At 47.9% G+C, this 17,651-nt stretch overlaps 1 protein-coding gene across 3 annotated transcripts in view; it reads left to right on the forward strand.

The window, feature by feature from the left end:
- Positions 1 to 17,651, forward strand: part of TWF1 (twinfilin actin binding protein 1) — a 108,894-nt gene that overhangs the window by 72,454 nt on the left and 18,789 nt on the right. For all 3 annotated transcript variants that reach the window (XM_077265141.1, XM_077265140.1, XM_077265139.1), the window contains exons 2-5: positions 4,598 to 4,675; positions 12,694 to 12,872; positions 13,090 to 13,185; positions 15,253 to 15,357. In XM_077265141.1, coding sequence (XP_077121256.1) covers positions 12,702 to 12,872; positions 13,090 to 13,185; positions 15,253 to 15,357 — 372 coding nt within the window. In that variant the 5' untranslated portion in view covers positions 4,598 to 4,675; positions 12,694 to 12,701. The remainder of the gene's footprint in view (positions 1 to 4,597; positions 4,676 to 12,693; positions 12,873 to 13,089; positions 13,186 to 15,252; positions 15,358 to 17,651) is intronic.

Genomic DNA, 17,651 nt, shown 5'->3' on the forward strand with positions numbered 1-17,651 from the left:
CGAAAATAAAAAATTTGAGGCTAATGTAAAATTTTGGTGAAAAAAGTAAAATGTTCATTTTTGTCCTTCCACATTGCTTTAGTACCTAAAAGGTTAATAAACTTGAATGTGGTTTTGTGACTTGTTGACTTGGTGGCTGGTTCAGTTTTTAGAATGGTGTCGCTAGTGGCTATTTTCTGTCATATATGTCCCCCAAAGTAACTTCAAATGTGATGTGGTCCCTAGAAAAAAAAATGGTTTTGTAAATTTTCTTGGGAAAAATGAGAAATTGCTGATCAACTTTTAACCCTTCTAACTTCCCCCCAAAAAAGTGTAAAAAATGATGCAGGTGTAAAGTAGACATGTGGGAAATGTTACTAACTTTTTGTGTGACTCTCTGGTTTAAGGGCATAATTATAATTAGTAAAAGTGTTTGTTTAAGGATTCACTAACACTTCCGTATACCACGGCTGATTGCTATCCAATGTTGTATCAGATATCCCTTTGCCCTACGGGGCAGTGGAGATCTGCGATTATCTCATGCTCATTTGGCATGAGAAAACAAGCACAGGACGCTCCAAGTGCATCTGAAAATCAGATCGCACTTTCCATACAAGTTTGAGTGCGTGTGAAACATCAGACTTAATTCGGATGTCATCCGATTTCATCCGAGTGCAGTCTGATTATCGAGGAAAAAAGCATGGGATTTTAACAGGGGTTTTATATCCACGGTAAATATGGAACGAGTATAGAATAGATAGTACCTGCTTAAAAGAGACCGGGGAAAGAACAATTACCGTACTTTTGAAAAAAGAGAGCAAAAGGCCATAAAGTGTCAAGAACACATACGCATTCATTGCTTTCTTCTAGATGGAAATAAGGACCAGGAACTAGTGATGAGCGAGTGTACTCGTTGCTCGGGTGTCCTCTGAGTATTTGTTAGTGTTCGGAGATTAAGTTTTCATCACCTCAGCTGAATGATTTACAGCTATTAGCCAGGCTGATTACATGTGGGGATTCCCTAGCAACCAGGCAACCCCCACATATACTCAGCCTGGCTAATAGCTGTAAATCATTCAGCTGAGGCGATGAAAACTTAATCTCCGAACACTAACAAATACTCGGAGATCACCCGAGCGTGCTCGAGAAAACCTGAGCAACGAGTATATTCGCTCATCACTACCAGAAACCCATTTTTCTCTATTTTGGAGAGAATCCTCTTGATATTACTCTTATGACAGGTCTCGTTGACCTGTTGGTAGATGCTAAGGTGATTATGGCTAATTGTGTCTAAGGGATGGCTAAGTTTTAATAAGTCCAAACACTACTTTGCTAAACTGTAAGAACATATTACATCAAAAGACCTATAGCATATATACTTACATGTATTTGGGTAAACTACCTGTCATATGTTGTGTATGAAGGTGAAGCCCTAAGCTAACGGTTATGTATTGGAGAAGCTCAGTCATAAAGGGTTAAGAAGTTGAACCGACTTGCCATCATTCACACTTGGCAAGCTAAACAGAGGAAGTCGGTTGAGGACTTTGTACCGATGTTACGCTACTGCACCTGGCTAGTGAGTACGGTATATTGTATGTTCGTGGTTGCCAGTGCAAATATGGGACGTTTGTAGACCGTTTACTTGCAATGTCTTCTCCAGTGCTGAGCATACTTGTGTAATCGAGTGACACAAACCTCAATTTTTGATATGTTAGACTTGTAGGTTATATCTGCATGTGGTGATTTATCACAGAAAATTCACCATGAAAATACAGGCTGCTGTGAATCTACTGTAATTCTCTAGTTATACCATTATTGTACGTCAAAATGTATGATGCCTTAACAACAAGTGCATACTTTTCCCTTACCCTTATAAAAAAGACAAAGTTTACAGTTCCTATAGCCTTCTGTGTCTTATTAGTCAACTGGTGTAATCAGTAATTGGGATAGCTTTGCACTAGGCGTACGGCTCACGATTATGAGGACAGCCATTCTTGCCGTAGCTGCTGCTATGCTACAGCACTTCAGATATTTTCTTTGCAGTAGGACATGGGCCATAGGAATTTACAGTGCCTTGAAAAAGTATTCATAAAAATATAAATCTTAAAATTATGATGAGCATTTATTCAGCCACCTGTAGTCTGATATCCCTAAATAAAATCCTGAGTAACCAATTGCCTCCAGAAGTCACACAATTAGTAAATGTGTAATGTGTAATTTATTCTCAGTATAACTACAGCTATTCTGGGAAGGCCTCAGAGGTTTTTTAATAGAATACTCGGGATCAAAAAGCATGAGGAAAACCAAGGGACACACCAGAAAGGTCATGGATAAAGTTGTGGAAAAGAATAAAGCACGGTTAGGTTTTAAAATAAATAGTCCAAGCTCTAAACATCTCATGGCGCAGTGTTCAATCCATCATCCAAAAATGGATGAAATGGATCTAAACTGGCACCCCAAGCAAAGAGAGTACTAATTGGAGTACCAGCCAAGAAGTCCATGGTCACTGGAGGAGCTGAAGAGATCCACAGCTCAGGTGAAATATGTCCACAGGACAACTATTAGGCTACGGTCACACTATCAGTATTTGTAAGCCAATACCAGGAGTGGGTGATAGAAACAAGTCACCACTTCTGCATTTATTATACTTTTCCTCTGATTTGTTCCACTCCTGGTTTTGGTCACAAATACTGAAGTCAAATACTGAGTGTGACCGTAGACTTAGTTGTATACGCCACAAATCTAGTCTTTTATAGGCGAGTGTCAAGAAAGCTATGTTTGAAAGCAAGCCGTAAGTCCTGTTTGTAGAATATGAAAAAGAAATATGTAGGAGACACAGCTAGCACCAGCACTCTGGTCATAGACCAAAATAGAACTTTTTGGGCTAAATGCAAGCCGCTATGTGTGGCGGAAAACTAACAATGTACATCACCCCGAAAACCCCATCCCCACTGTCAGACAGGGTGGTGGCAGCATCATGCTTTGGGGATGCTTTTCTTAAGCAGGGACAAGGAAGCTGGTCAGAGTTGATGGGAAGATGGATGGAGCTAAATACAGGGTAATCCTGGAAGAAAACGTAATATAGACTTTAGACCGGCTCATAGGTTCACCTTCAAGTAGGACAACGACCCTAAACATACGGCCAGAGCTACAGCGCAGACCACATTAATCTGACAAGAACAACAAGTGGAAACTCAGCCTGAGAGAGGGGTTACCATATTTTTCATTGCAATCTTGCCTGTGAAATGACTACTGAAAAGTGATCTTTACAGAGGAGGAAATGTGGTTCTATTATGAAATTAAAGGTAACCTGGGCAGCATGCATCGGCAGTGGTGGAGGGTTGCCAAAGCAACAAGCTGTAAACAAAAGAAAAGTGTTAGGGTACCGTCACACAGTACCATTTTGATCGCTACGACGGTACGATTCGTGACGTTCTAGCGATATCGTTACGATATCGCAGTGTCTGACACGCAGCAGCGATCAGGGATCCTGCTGAGAATCGTACGTCGTAGCAGATCGTATGGAACTTTCTTTCGTCGCTTGATCACCCGCTGACATCGCTGGATCGTTGTGTGTGACAGCGATCCAGCGATGTGTTCGCTTGTAACCAGGGTAAACATCGGGTAACTAAGCGCAGGGCCGCGCTTAGTAACCCGATGTTTACCGTGGTTACCAGCGTAAACGTAAAAAAAACAAACAGTACATGCTCACCTGCGGGTCCCCCAGCGTCTGCTTCCTGACACTGACTGAGCTCCGGCCCTAACAGCACAGCGGTGACGTCACCGCTGTGCTTTCACTTTCACTTTAGGGCCGGGCTCAGTCAGTGTCAGGAAGCAGACGCTGGGGGACCCACAGGTGAGCATGTACTGTTTGTTTTTTTTACGTTTACGCTGGTAACCACGGTAAACATCGGGTTACTAAGCGCGGCCCTGCGCTTAGTTACCCGATGTTTACCCTGGTTACCGTGGACTTCGGCATCGCTCCAGCGCCGTGATTGCAACGTGTGACCGCAGTCTACGACGCTGGAGCGATAATCATACGATCGCTGCGACGTCACGGATCGTGCCGTCGTAGCGATTAAAATGGTACTGTGTGACGGTACCCTTAATTACACAAGAATGGCTAAAGGCCTCCATACATATTCCATTGCTGTCAGCTGAACAATGCTTCATCTATACGTTTGCCCGAATTTTGACCTCGTTTTCCATACACTGGGTTCATCTAGTTGAGCACTTATGTGTTCTCTACGAGAAAGTCACTGACAAACATCCCTGCCGGTGGCTTATGTCCTTGAGAATAAAATGGTCTGCAGTCTGATATTGAATGCCCAGTCTCCATTACCCCATACATATTAGATTGTCATCCGAACCCATCGATATCGGAGGATAGGGCTGACCTTAATCTATTGTGTATGTGGGGCTCAAAAGTGTTAATAACCTGTACATTGTATAGGCTCTATCCAACCATACCGATCGATGAAGATGGGAATATCCCTTTAGGAGGTTAATTGTACCGCTTACTTTGTGCTGACACTTTCTCCTTTATGAACCTGTTCACCTACTTTTGAGTGTGTTCTAGTTAATCTCAAGCTCCTGACCTATTTGTTTTTACCAACAGCGAGTGAAGATGTTCAAGAGACCTTTGCCAAGGCTCGAAATGGCAAATACAGACTACTGAAACTGGACATTGACGATGGTTGGTAATGCTCTTTATTTTCTTCGGACAGCACATCTTGGCTCCAGATTGGAGGCAGGAAAGTGACAATATACTCGTGTTTGTGTGTTTTTATGTGGATCTATTTGCAGCTTGTTTACTTGTTTTTTTTACCCATTTGAATGGGTGAGAAACGCTGTAGAAATGCTGAAAATTGACATGCTGCTACTTGGGGGAAAAAAAGCACAGCAGAGCTCAAAATACGCGCGGGCGAAAAAGCAGTGTATGCATAAGTTTTCAGAAATCTGATAATGTTGGTGCTGTAAAACGCTAGTTTAAACACCAAGTACGCTGCCAAAAAAACGTAGCAAAACACCACATGTGAGCTTACCCCAATACTGTCCAGGCGTAATAAAAATGGAATGGATTATGGAAGGAAAATGTGCTTGTAATGAACAGGAGCCCTTCAGAGAGAATTTCAGAAGCAAATAACCCTATTTTATTGTGCATATTTTACCAGCTTTCTGAACACACCCCGCAGTGTAAACAGTGGACGATTTTTGCTCTCGGTGACTTGTGCATGCATGTATATATGTATGTGTATGTGTGTGTATATATATATATATATATATATATATATATATATATATATATACATACATACATACATACATACATACATACATACATACATACATACATACATACATACATACATACATACATACAGTACAGACCAAAAGTTTGAACACACCTTCTCATTTAAAGATTTTTCTGTATTTTCATGAATATGAAAATTGTACATTCACACTGAAGGCATCTAAACTATGAATTAACACATGTGGAATTATATACTTAACAAAAAAGTGTGAAACAACTGAAAATATGTCTTATATTCTAGGTTCTTCAAAGTAGCCACCTTTTGCTTTGATGACTGCTTTGCACACTCTTCGCATTCTCTTGATGAGCTTCAAGAGGTAGTCACCGGGAATGGTTTTCACTTCACAGGTGTGCCCTGTCAGGTTTAATAAGTGGGAATTCTTGCCTTATAAATGGGGTTGGGACCATCAGCTGTGTGACAACAAAAAAGTGTGAAACAACTGAAATGATAAGTATATAATTCCACATGTGTTAATTCACAGTTTTGATGCCTCAGTGTGAATGTACAATTTTCATAGTCATGAAAATACAGAAAAATCTTTAAATGAGAAGGGGTGTCCAAACTTTTGGTCCGTAATATATATATATATATATAGATTATAATATAAAGCTGGGAGCGCCACTCTGTCCGAAGCCTTTATAGACTGCGCAAGCACCGGCGCAGTCTGGACCCCACAGAGTGACGCTCCCAGGAGATCGCGGCATGCGTAAGCACTGAACGCACACCGCGATCTCCAACGGAGAAGCAGGGACGTGCCAGGAGGGCGAGTATGCTATATTCACCTGTCCCCGTTCCACCGATGCGCGCTGCTCCGTCTTCCACATCCTCTGCCTGTGACGTTCAGTTCAGAGGGCGCGATGACGCGCTTAATGCGCGCCGCCCTCTGACTAAACAGTTACAGCCATAGGACCCGGAAGACGGAGCGGCGCGCATCGGTGGAACGGGGGACAAGTGAATATAGCAAGTGCCGGGGGCCTGAGCTAGCGGCGACTCCGGCACCTGACCCCCACAGCGCGCCGATGTCCCCGCCTGCTCAGGCCCCCAGCACTCGGCGCCCAGCACAGCCGCCCGCACTCAGCACAGCCACGCACAGCCGCCCGCACTCAGCACAGCCACGCACAGCCGCCCGCACTCAGCACAGCCGCCCGCACTCAGCACAGCCGCCCGCACTCAGCACAGCCGCCCGCACTCAGCACAGCCGCCCGCCCTCAGCACAGCCGCCCGCCCCCGGCACAGCCGCCCGCCCCCGGCACAGCCGCCCGCCCCCGGCACAGCCGCCCGCCCTCGGCACAGCCGCCCGCCTTCGGCACAGCCGCCCGCCCTCGGCACAGCCGCCCGCCCTCGGCACAGCCGCCCGCCCTAGGCACAGCCACGCACAGCCACCCGCACTCAGCACAGCCGCCCGCACTCAGCACAGCCGCCCGCACTCAGCACAGCCGCCCGCACTCAGCACAGCCGCCCGCACTCAGCACAGCCGCCCGCACTCAGCACAGCCACGCACAGCCGCTCGCCCTCGGCACAGCCGCCCGCCCTCGGCACCAGCCGCCCGCCCTCGGCACCAGCCGCCCGCCCTCGGCACCAGCCCCCCGCACTCGGCACAGCCGCCCGCACTCGGCACAGCCGCCCGCACTCGGCACAGCCGCCCGCACTCGGCACAGCCGCCCGCACTCGGCACAGCCACGCACAGCCGCCCGCACTCGGCACCAGCCGCCCGCACTCGGCACCAGCCGCCCGCACTCGGCACAGCCGCCCGCACTCGGCACAGCCGCCCGCACTGAGCACAGCCACGCACAGCCGCCCGCCCTCGGCACAGCCGCCCGCCCTCGGCACAGCCGCCCGCCCTCGGCACCAGCCGCCCGCCCTCGGCACAGCCGCCCGCACTCGGCACAGCCACGCACAGCCGCCCGCCCTCGGCACAGCCGCCCGCCCTTGGCACCAGCCGCCCGCACTCGGCACAGCCACGCACAGCCGCCCGCACTCGGCACAGCCACGCACAGCCGCCCGCACTCGGCACAGCCGCCCGCACTCGGCACAGCCACGCACAGCCGCCCGCACTCGGCACAGCCACGCACAGCCGCCCGCACTCGGCACAGCCACGCCCAGCCGCCCGCACTCTGCACAGCCACGCCCAGCCGCCCGCACTCTGCACAGCCACGCCCAGCCGCCCGCACTCTGCACAGCCACGCCCAGCCGCCCGCCCTCGGCACAGCCACGCCCAGCCGCCCGCCTTTGGCACAGCCACGCACAGCCGCCCGCCCTCGGCACAGCCAGGCACAGCCGCCCGCACTCGGCACAGCCGCCCGCACTCGGCACAGCCACGCACAGCCGCCCGCCCTCGGCACAGCCGCCCGCCCTCGGCACCAGCCGCCCGCACTCGGCACAGCCACGCACAGCTGCCCGCACTCGGCACAGCCACGCACAGCCGCCCGCACTCGGCACAGCCGCCCGCACTCGGCACAGCCACGCACAGCCGCCCGCACTCGGCACAGCCACGCACAGCCGCCCGCACTCGGCACAGCCACGCCCAGCCGCCCGCCCTCGGCACAGCCACGCCCAGCCGCCCGCCCTCGGCACAGCCACGCCCAGCCGCCCGCCCTCGGCACAGCCAGGCACAGCCGCCCGCACTCGGCACAGCCAGGCACAGCCGCCCGCACTCGGCACAGCCAGGCACAGCCGCCCGCACTCGGCACAGCCAGGCACAGCCGCCCGCACTCGGCACAGCCAGGCACAGCCGCCCGCACTCGGCACAGCCAGGCACAGCCGCCCGCACTCGGCACAGCCAGGCACAGCCGCCCGCACTCGGCACAGCCAGGCACAGCCGCCCGCACTCGGCACAGCCAGGCACAGCCGCCCGCACTCGGCACAGCCAGGCACAGCCGCCCGCACTCGGCACAGCCACGCCCAGCCGCCCGCCCTCGGCACAGCCACGCCCAGCCGCCCGCCCTCGGCACAGCCACGCCCAGCCGCCCGCCCTCGGCACAGGCAGGCACAGCCGCCCGCCCCCGGCACAGCCAGGCACAGCCGCCCGCCCTCGGCACAGCCAGGCACAGCCGCCCGCACTCGGCACAGCCGCCCGCCCTCGGCACAACCACGCACAGCCGCCCGCACTCGGCACAGCCAGGCACAGCCGCCCGCACTCGGCACAGCCAGGCACAGCCGCCCGCACTCGGCACAGCCAGGCACAGCCGCCCGCACTCGGCACAGCCAGGCACAGCCGCCCGCACTCGGCACAGCCAGGCACAGCCGCCCGCACTCGGCACCAGCCGCCCGCACTCGGCACCAGCCGCCCGCACTCGGCACCAGCCGCCCGCACTCGGCACCAGCCGCCCGCACTTGGCACAGCCGCCCGCACTTGGCACAGCTGCACTCGGGCAGTAGAGCCGGAGAGAGAAAGATGGGAGCAACATATGGCAGAATGGAAACAGGAACAGGCAGAGTGGATGCAGCACATTACAACAGAATGGGGGCACAGGATGGGAGCATCACATGACAGAATGGGGGCGCAGGATGGGAGCAGCACATGACAGAATGGGGGCGCAGGATGGGAGCAGCACATGACAGAATGGGGGCGCACACATGACAGGATGGGAGTGCAGGATGGGAGCACATGACAGGATGGGGACGCAGGATGGGAGCACATGACAGGATGGGGACGCAGGATGGAGCAGCACATGACAGGATGGGGGAACAGGATGGGAGCAGCACATGACAGGATGGGGGTGCAGGATGGGAGCAGCACATGACAGAATGGGGGCGCACACATGAAAGGATGGGGGTGCAGGGTGGGAGCACATGACAGGATGGGGACGCAGGATGGGAGCAGCACATGACAGAATGGGGGCACAGGATGGGAGCAGCACATGACAGAATGGGGCGCACACATGACAGGATGGGGGTGCAGGATGGAGCAGCATATGACAGGATGGGGATGCAGGATGGAGCAGCACATGATAGGATGGGGGCGCAGGATGGAGCAGCACATGACAGGATGGGGACGCAGGATGGCAGCAGCACATGACAGAATGGGGGCACAGGATGGGAGCAGCACATGACAGAATGGGGCGCACACATGACAGGATGGGGGTGCAGGATGGAGCAGCATATGACAGGATGGGGACGCAGGATGGAGCAGCACATGATAGGATGGGGGCGCAGGATGGAACAGCACATGACAGGATAGGGACACAGGATGGAGCAGCACATGAGAGGATGGGAGAGCAAGATGGGAGCAGCACATACCAGGATGGAGACAATATACCAATATAAATGCTTGCCACCCGGGCGTAGAACGGGTTCAATAGCTAATATATATATATATAGTTGTATATTTATTTACATGCAATTATAAGTACAATTTCCCCTCTACTCTAGTGCCATGGAATATAAAATATCTGCGCGCCTGCCGAGCAATAAAGGAGTATGTTATGTGTATAGACAGTAGAGTAGAGGAGAACTTGCCCTAATAAATTGCTCCAGACAACCTCTGCTGTTTCAGATCTGGCTACAAAGACCTGCAAAAAACTACTGATTTGTAGGGAGATAGAGGCTGACTGCTCATGTAGTATGGAGAGTATATGCCAAACTGGGGAAGCTGCTTGGGACCCCCACAATGATGTCCGTATGCCCTAATTACTGCATCTGTACAGGATAAATGCCTAGGTTAGAATCATAATGTAGAGCTAGAGAACCTGATTCCAGGGGCCTGTCACTTACTGAGCTGCTTGCTGTAGTTTTGATAAAATCACTCTTTAATCATCATGATATTATCATTTGTGGACTAGGAATGCTGCTGCCATGTAGCTCTTCAAATTTCATAAGTTTTGTATAACCCCACTGATTGGCAGCTTTCTGTCTACACACAGTTTACACAGAAATCTGCCAATCAATGGTGTGGGCGGGGTTATACACAGCTCAGGATTCCGAAAACTGGTCGATCTGCAACAGAAAAAACAGGTTTTGTTTTGTTTTTTCCAAAAATGCAGATACAGTGGGGGAAAAAAGTATTTAGTCAGCCACCAATTGTGCAAGTCAAGTTCTCCCACTTAAAAAGATGAGAGAGGCCTGTAATTGACATCATAGGTAGACCACAACTATGAGAGTCAAAATGAGAAAACACATCCAGAAAATCACCTTGTCTGATTTGGCAAGATTTATTTTGCAAATTATGATGAAAAATAAGTATTTGGTCATTAACCAAAGTTTATCTCAATATTTTGTTATATATTCTTTGTTGGCAATGACAGTGGTCAAGCGTTTTCTGTAAGTCTTCACAAGGTTGGCACACACTGTTGGTGGTATGTTGGCCAATTGCTCCATGCAGATCTCCTCTAGAGCAGTGATGTTTTGTGCCTGTCACTGGGCAACACTGACTTTCAACTCCCTCCAAAGGTTTTCTATGGGGTTGAGATCTGAAAGACTGGCTATGCCACTCCAGGACCTTCATATGCTTACGAAGCCACTCCTTTGTTGCCCTGGCGGTGTGTCTGGGATCATTATCATGCTGAAAAGACCCATCCATGTTTCATCTTCAATGCCCTTGCTGATGGAAGGAGGTTAGCACTCAAAATCTCACGATACATGGCCCCATTCATTCTTTCATGTACACGGATCAGTTGTCCTGGTACCTTTGCAGAGAAACAGCCCCAAAGCATGATGTTGCCCCCCATGTTTCACAATAGGTGTTGTGTTCTTTGCATGCAATTCAGCATTGTCTCCTCCAAACACAATGAGTTTTGTTTCTACCAAACATTTCTACTTTGGTTTCATCAGACCATATGGCATTCTCCCAATACTCTTCTGGATAATCCAAATGCTCTCTAGCAATCTTCAGACAGGCCCGGACATGTACTGACTTAAGCAGGGGGACATTCTGGCACTGCAGGATCTGAGTCCCTGGCGGCGTAGTGTGTTACTGATGGTAGTCGTTGTTATGGTAGTCCCAGCTCTATGCAGGTCTTTCCCTTAGGTCCCACTTGTGGTTCTGGGATTTTTGCTCACTGTTCTTGTGATCATTTTGACCCACGGGGTGAGATCTTGCGTGGAGCCCCAGATCAAGGGAGATTATCAGTGATCTTGTATGTCTTCCATTTTCTTATTATTGCTCCCACAGTTGATTTTATCACACCAAGCTGCTTGCCTATTGGAGATTCAGTCTTCCCAGCCTGGTGCAGGGCTACAATTTTGTTTCTGGTGTCCTTCGACAGCTTTTTGGTCTTCACCATAGTGGAGTTTGAGGTTGTGGACATGTGTCTTTTATACTGATAACAAGTTCAAACAGGTGCCATTACTACAGGTAATGAGTGGAGGAAAGAGGAGACTCTTAAAGAAGAAGTTACAGGTCTGTGAGAGCCAGAAATCTTGCATGTTTTTAGGTGACCAAATACTTACCGTATTTTCTGGTGTATAAGACGACTGGGCGTATAAGACGACCCCCAACTTTTCCATATAAAATATGGAATTTGGGATATGCCCGCTGTATAAGACTGGGGTCATCTTATACGCCCAGTCATCTTATACAGCGTGTGGTTCCCAGGGTCTGAAGGAGAGGAGACTCTCCTTCAGGCCCTGGGATCCATATTCATGTTAAAAATAAAGAATAAAAATAAAAAATATGTATATACTCACCCTTCCGAGAAGCCTGGCTCTCACCGGTGTAAGCGTCTGCCTCCGTTCCTAAGAATTGCAGCATGAAGGACCCTCGATGATGTCACGGTCAGGTGACTGGCCTGTGATTGGTCCGTGACCGCTCATGTGACCAGTCACCTGACCGTGACGTCATCGAAGGTCCTTCACGCTCGGCAATTCTTAGGAACGGAGGCAGACGCTTACACCGGTGAGAGCCAGGCTTCTCGGAGGGGTGAGTATATCCATATTTTTTATTTTTATTCTTTATTTTTTACATGAATATGGATCCCAGGGCCGGAAGGAGAGTCTCCTCTCCTTCAGACCCTGGGAACATCCAGGATCGCTCCCTGCACACGCCGTACCCGGCGTATAAGACGACCCCCGACTTTTGGGACAATTTTTAGGGGTTAAAAAGTCGTCTTATACGCCGGAAAATACGGTAATTTCCACCATAATTAGCAAAATAATTCTTGCCAAGTCAGACAAGGTGATTTTCTGGATGTGTTTTCTCATTTTGCCTCTCATAGTTGTGGTCTACCTATGATGTCAATTACAGGCCTCTCTCATCTTTTTAAATGGGAGAACTTGCACAATCGGTGGCTGACTAAATCCTTTTTTTTACCCACTGTAGGAGACAAGTAAGGTAGGAGACAAGTAAGTGACACATAGTTGGAATTTAGGTCTCTGTCCCTATATCATGCTCTTCTCAGATGGGGTAGCAAAAACCTTGAGACGAATTCTCTTTAACCTGTCTTGTTCTTTAAATTGTTCACAGAAGAATTGATGGTGAGCACCAGTGAAGAGCCAGCAGGTTCCTGGGACCAAGACTATGATGACTTCATTCTGCCGCTGTTGGAAGATAAGCAGCCATGTTATATTTTATACCGGCTGGATTCTCGGAATGCCCAGGGCTATGAGTGGATCTTCATTGCCTGGTCTCCAGACTACTCTCATGTAAGTGCGCTGATACAAAACCGCCCTCATTTTCCTTTTGAAGTTGTGTCCAATTTCCATGAACCTGAATTGTAGGTTTTTCCTTCCTTTTACTGCAATGTTCTCTTTTATTATGTTTGCGTGAACCTTACACATAAAGAATAGTCCTTTTTACCATTTAAAAGGCTGAGAATTCATCCAATTGTCATAATGATCTTACTTTCTTGGACACATTCAGGTAAGACAAAAGATGTTGTATGCCGCCACGAGGGCAACTGTGAAGAAGGAATTTGGAGGTGGACACATAAAAGATGAAATTTTTGGAACAACTAAAGTAAGTGTGACAAAATGCTAGATAATTGAGCGCTTTTCTAGGCTATCATTATAGACCTGTTGGAGTCACTGTGTGATTTTTCTGACTTGTCAAAGTAAATTTTTTTTAATCCTTTCGCTTATCCCTTATTGCTCTAGTTTAAATTGATCGCTGTTTACATTTTTACTATAAATTTGTGTAAAATTTGACTTTTAATTTTGAACCATCCACTCCCCCAAACATAATGGGCATTCAGATCCAGTGTTAGGAAGCAGAGCGGATCCTACATCCCTTTTTGTTACATTGCTAAATATCCAGGTCAGCAGTCTGCACCATAATCCCTAAATCCAGGGAGCAGACATCTGTCTCATTGGCAATAAGGAATGATCCTATACTGTGAGCGGTGTGATCTGGTGATTGTAGAAGAAACGGTGAGCCTATGTATCAGTGCACATTATACCGGATGACCAATGGAGCTGGACGTCTTGTTCCTTGTAAGGGGAAGCAGAAGAGTAGCCATCATTTACTCCTACTATAGCAGGGAAGGAATGAATCTTCCCATTAACCCCTGCTCAGCCCTTATTTCTTCATACTATTTTTCTTTCAACATATAATTAAATAAAACTATTTTATAAATTGATTTTTATTTTAATATTGTATAACCTCAGTAGGCCAAGCAGAGGATGTAGGATCAGCCGTTTTATTAAGGCTGAAGGTTACATCAGGCAGGTGTCCAGGTTGCTACTAACCTGTATTTTATTGCATGATTACTCCCGCCAATTAATGACATTGTGTGTTCGGCTCTCGTCATATATTTAGATACTTTTAAATGGACATGGTTAAAGCGCTGCAAATAAGGTTTGTGGTTGAGGGTCTTTCTAGCAGGGCATCCTGACCTAGCGAAGGGCAAAATTTGATTAGTGTCAACTAATCTGTAAACTATTTGTGAACTAATAAAAACCGTAAACTGTGATCCCTCGTGTCCTTGGCTTAGAGAAACCTCTAAGATCTGATCACTTCCACGTGGTTTTCTGACAGCCTGTTTCAACATGAAGGGCTGAGGCTTAGCATTTTGTGACAAGCTACCATAAATTAAGGCTATGTTCACACATGGCATTTTTGCAATGTTTTTTTTTTTTTTCTTTTGTTGCCACACTTTTTTTTTTTTCTGCAGAAGAGAATCTTAGAAAACAATGAAGAAAGTTCAGAGACTCCACAAAAATAGGTTTTGCAGCATTTTTGGGAGATGAAACTAACTTTATTAAAGCACCACTCCAGCGTTGTTTTTTATTTCAGTGCTGGAGTGGTGCTACTAATCTAAGGTCCTTGATTCTAGTCTTATACTTAGCAGCTGCCGTTTTCAGCTCTTTCCAGTGTCGCTTCAGTCCTGCAGCGCCATCTTGTGACCACAACTTCTGACTGACAGGGGTAATGGCCACAAGCTCTCAGTGTAAGTCTGGCAGCCATGTCCTGACTTACTTTGAGAAGTGACCGACGGATCATCCAGCAAACACTGGAGTGGATCTGGCAGGTCACAACCTGCAGAAGATGACTGGATGGGTGGCGATAACTGATGAAGGCTGCGGCTGGTATATATAATACAAGGGCCGGGGATCTTTAGATTAGTGGCACCACTTCAGTGCTGCAATAAATAAAACACTAGTGTGCTGCTTTTAAAGAACTTGTTCTGTAGACAAATCAAATGTAGTAAGTGTAACAATAATATTGGCAAATGCCTCCAATTTGAAATTTAGTATAGTTCTTCTGATTTGCTATGTACAGTAGCTAAGTTATCCATGATAGCGACCACTAACCGCGGAGTGTCCACTATACGAGTGGTAGTAACAAGGGGTACCTAAGCTACTTCAATGCCCTGCACATCGGGTAAGCGATAATGCGAATCAGCAGAACCATACTACATTTCTAATTGAACGTATTTGCTAATATTATTATTACACTTACTACATATTGACTTTCCAGGTCCACCAGAGCTGTTCTTCCACAGCAGTGCTCTGACAGAAATTTGAGTTTGTTCCAAAACGTTAATTTTCAGTACCTTGTACCATTGAACACTACTTTTATGTGCAGGAAGATGTTTCACTTAATGGGTATCAGAAGTACTTGGTCTGCAGATCAGCTCCTGCCCCTCTTACAGCATCAGAAGAGGAATTGCGGCAAATTAAGATGAACGAGGTAAGGTTCTCTGTTCGTAGGCCGCTATTCTGGGCAGTTATGTGACCTCAAGTATGCGATATGCACATTCTCACTAGACGTGTGCGGCATCGCTCAAGTCACTTGTTTACAGCTAGTCACGCCTAATCTGAATGTAGAGATTCCCGACGGCGCTCGTGACTGCAGACTTTTTTGCCAAGCCTTGATGGCCCCTTTAAATGCTTCCTGACACCTGTACGACGTTTACATGTCCTATGGAAGGTGCCAGTTTCCATAAGGATATGAACAGGCAGTGCATCTTCACTCTGGGCTCGTGATCCTGGCGCTCCCTCTAACAGTGATCCTGCTAGCTTAGAAACGTCCGACGGGAATGAGTCAGTGTTTGTGGAGTCTTAATTAACTCCTGTCAATAGCAACCAAGGTATCACTCCATCAGCTCCCCGCAACGGGATCAAAAGGAACCGATGGTTTCTATGGAAACTAGAAACCCAACTATGGACTCTACCATAGACTAAAGTCTAATAGATCATACCAGATGCTTCATCTATTAGTTTTCCTGTCGGTATAAGACTAACAGGCTTGTATTATCTGTGTAATAAAAAAAAATGACATGTTCAAGTCTTTTTGTTTTGACTAAAAATATTGTCAAATAAATAAAAAAAAGTTTGTTGTGAAAAGTTGTTTTTTTTTTTCCAAAAAAAAGTAGTTTGTCCATAACCAAACACCCAGAAAAACATACAACTTTTATCACCCCATCCATAATGATGCATATTTTAAAGCTAAACTATTTATCACCCAGAATGACCGCCGCATAAAAACAAAACTAACCAGAATTGATGTTTTGGTTAAAAAAAAAAAAACCTGAAAATGAAACAAAAAATTATCAAAAAATATTATGAATCCCAAAATACCAATAAAACTTCAACTGATTATGCAAAAACTAACCTTCATACAGCTCTGTGAACGAAAAAAAAATTAAGTCATGCCTCTCCGAATATAACCATAAGAAAAACTTTTTTATTGTTATTTGTTTGTACAAAAGTAGTAAAAGTTAAAAAGAACTAAAACATAACAAAAAAAAAAATGTTGGGTCAGTAAAAGTCTTCAAATATTAACCAAGTACCGTATATACTCGAGTATAAGCCGAGATTTTCAGCCCCAAAAAATGGGCTGAAAGTGCCCCTCTCGGCTTATACTCAGTCATGGAAGGCGGGGGGGTCGGCGGGTGAGGGGGAGCGACGCCTGTCAAATACTCACCTGCTCCCAGCGCGGTCCCGGCATGTCCCACGGTCTTCGGGCACGGTAGCTTCTTCCCCTGTTCAACGGTCACTGGTACCGCTCATTAAAGTTATGAATATGGACTCCACTCCCATAGGGTTGGAGCCGCATATTCATTACTGTAATGAGCGGTGTCACGTGACCGCTCACTACAGGAAGAAGCTGCCGCTCCGGGAGACGTGGGGCATGCAAGGACCGCGCAAGGAGCGCTGGGAACAGGTGAGTATGTCATATTCACCTTTCCGCGTTCCACCGCCGCCTCGTCTTCTGCGTCCTTTGCAGTGACTGTTCAGGTCAGAGGGCGCGATGACGTATTAGTGTGCGCGCCGCCCTCTGCCTGAACAGTCAGTGCGGAGAGACGGGACGGTGAGGAGCAGCGACGAGAGGTGAGTATGTCATTTTTTTTTTTTAGCGCCGCAGCAGTATTACATGTGGCACAGTGTTATATGGAGCGTCTGTGGGGCCATAAAGAACTGCATGGAGCATTATATGGGGCATCTATGGGGCCATAACTGCATGGAGCCTTATATGGAGCATTACAAGGGGCCATAAAGAACTGCATGGAGCATCATATGCAGCATCTATGGGACCATAACTGCATGGAGCATTATATGGGGCATCTATGGGGCCATAAAGAACTGCATGGAGCATTATATGGAGCATCTATGGGGCCATAAAGAACTGCATGGAGCAATATATGGGGCATTTATGGGGCCATAAAGAACTGCATGGAGCATTATATGGGGCATTTATGGGGCCATAAAGAACTGCATGGAGCAATATATGGGGCATTTATGGGGCCATAAAGAACTGCATGGAGCATTATATGGGGCATTTATGGGGCCATAAAGAACTGCATGGAGCATTATATGGAGCATCTATGGGGCCATAAAGAACTGCATGGAGCAATATATGGGGCATTTATGGGGCCATAAAGAACTGCATGGAGCATCATATGCAGCATCTATGGGACCATAACTGCATGGAGCATTATATAGGGCATCTATGGGGCCATAAAGAACTGCATGGAGCATTAT

This window comes from Ranitomeya variabilis, chromosome 5 (genome assembly GCF_051348905.1).
Source record: "Ranitomeya variabilis isolate aRanVar5 chromosome 5, aRanVar5.hap1, whole genome shotgun sequence".
Classification (NCBI taxonomy): Eukaryota; Metazoa; Chordata; class Amphibia; order Anura; family Dendrobatidae; genus Ranitomeya; species Ranitomeya variabilis.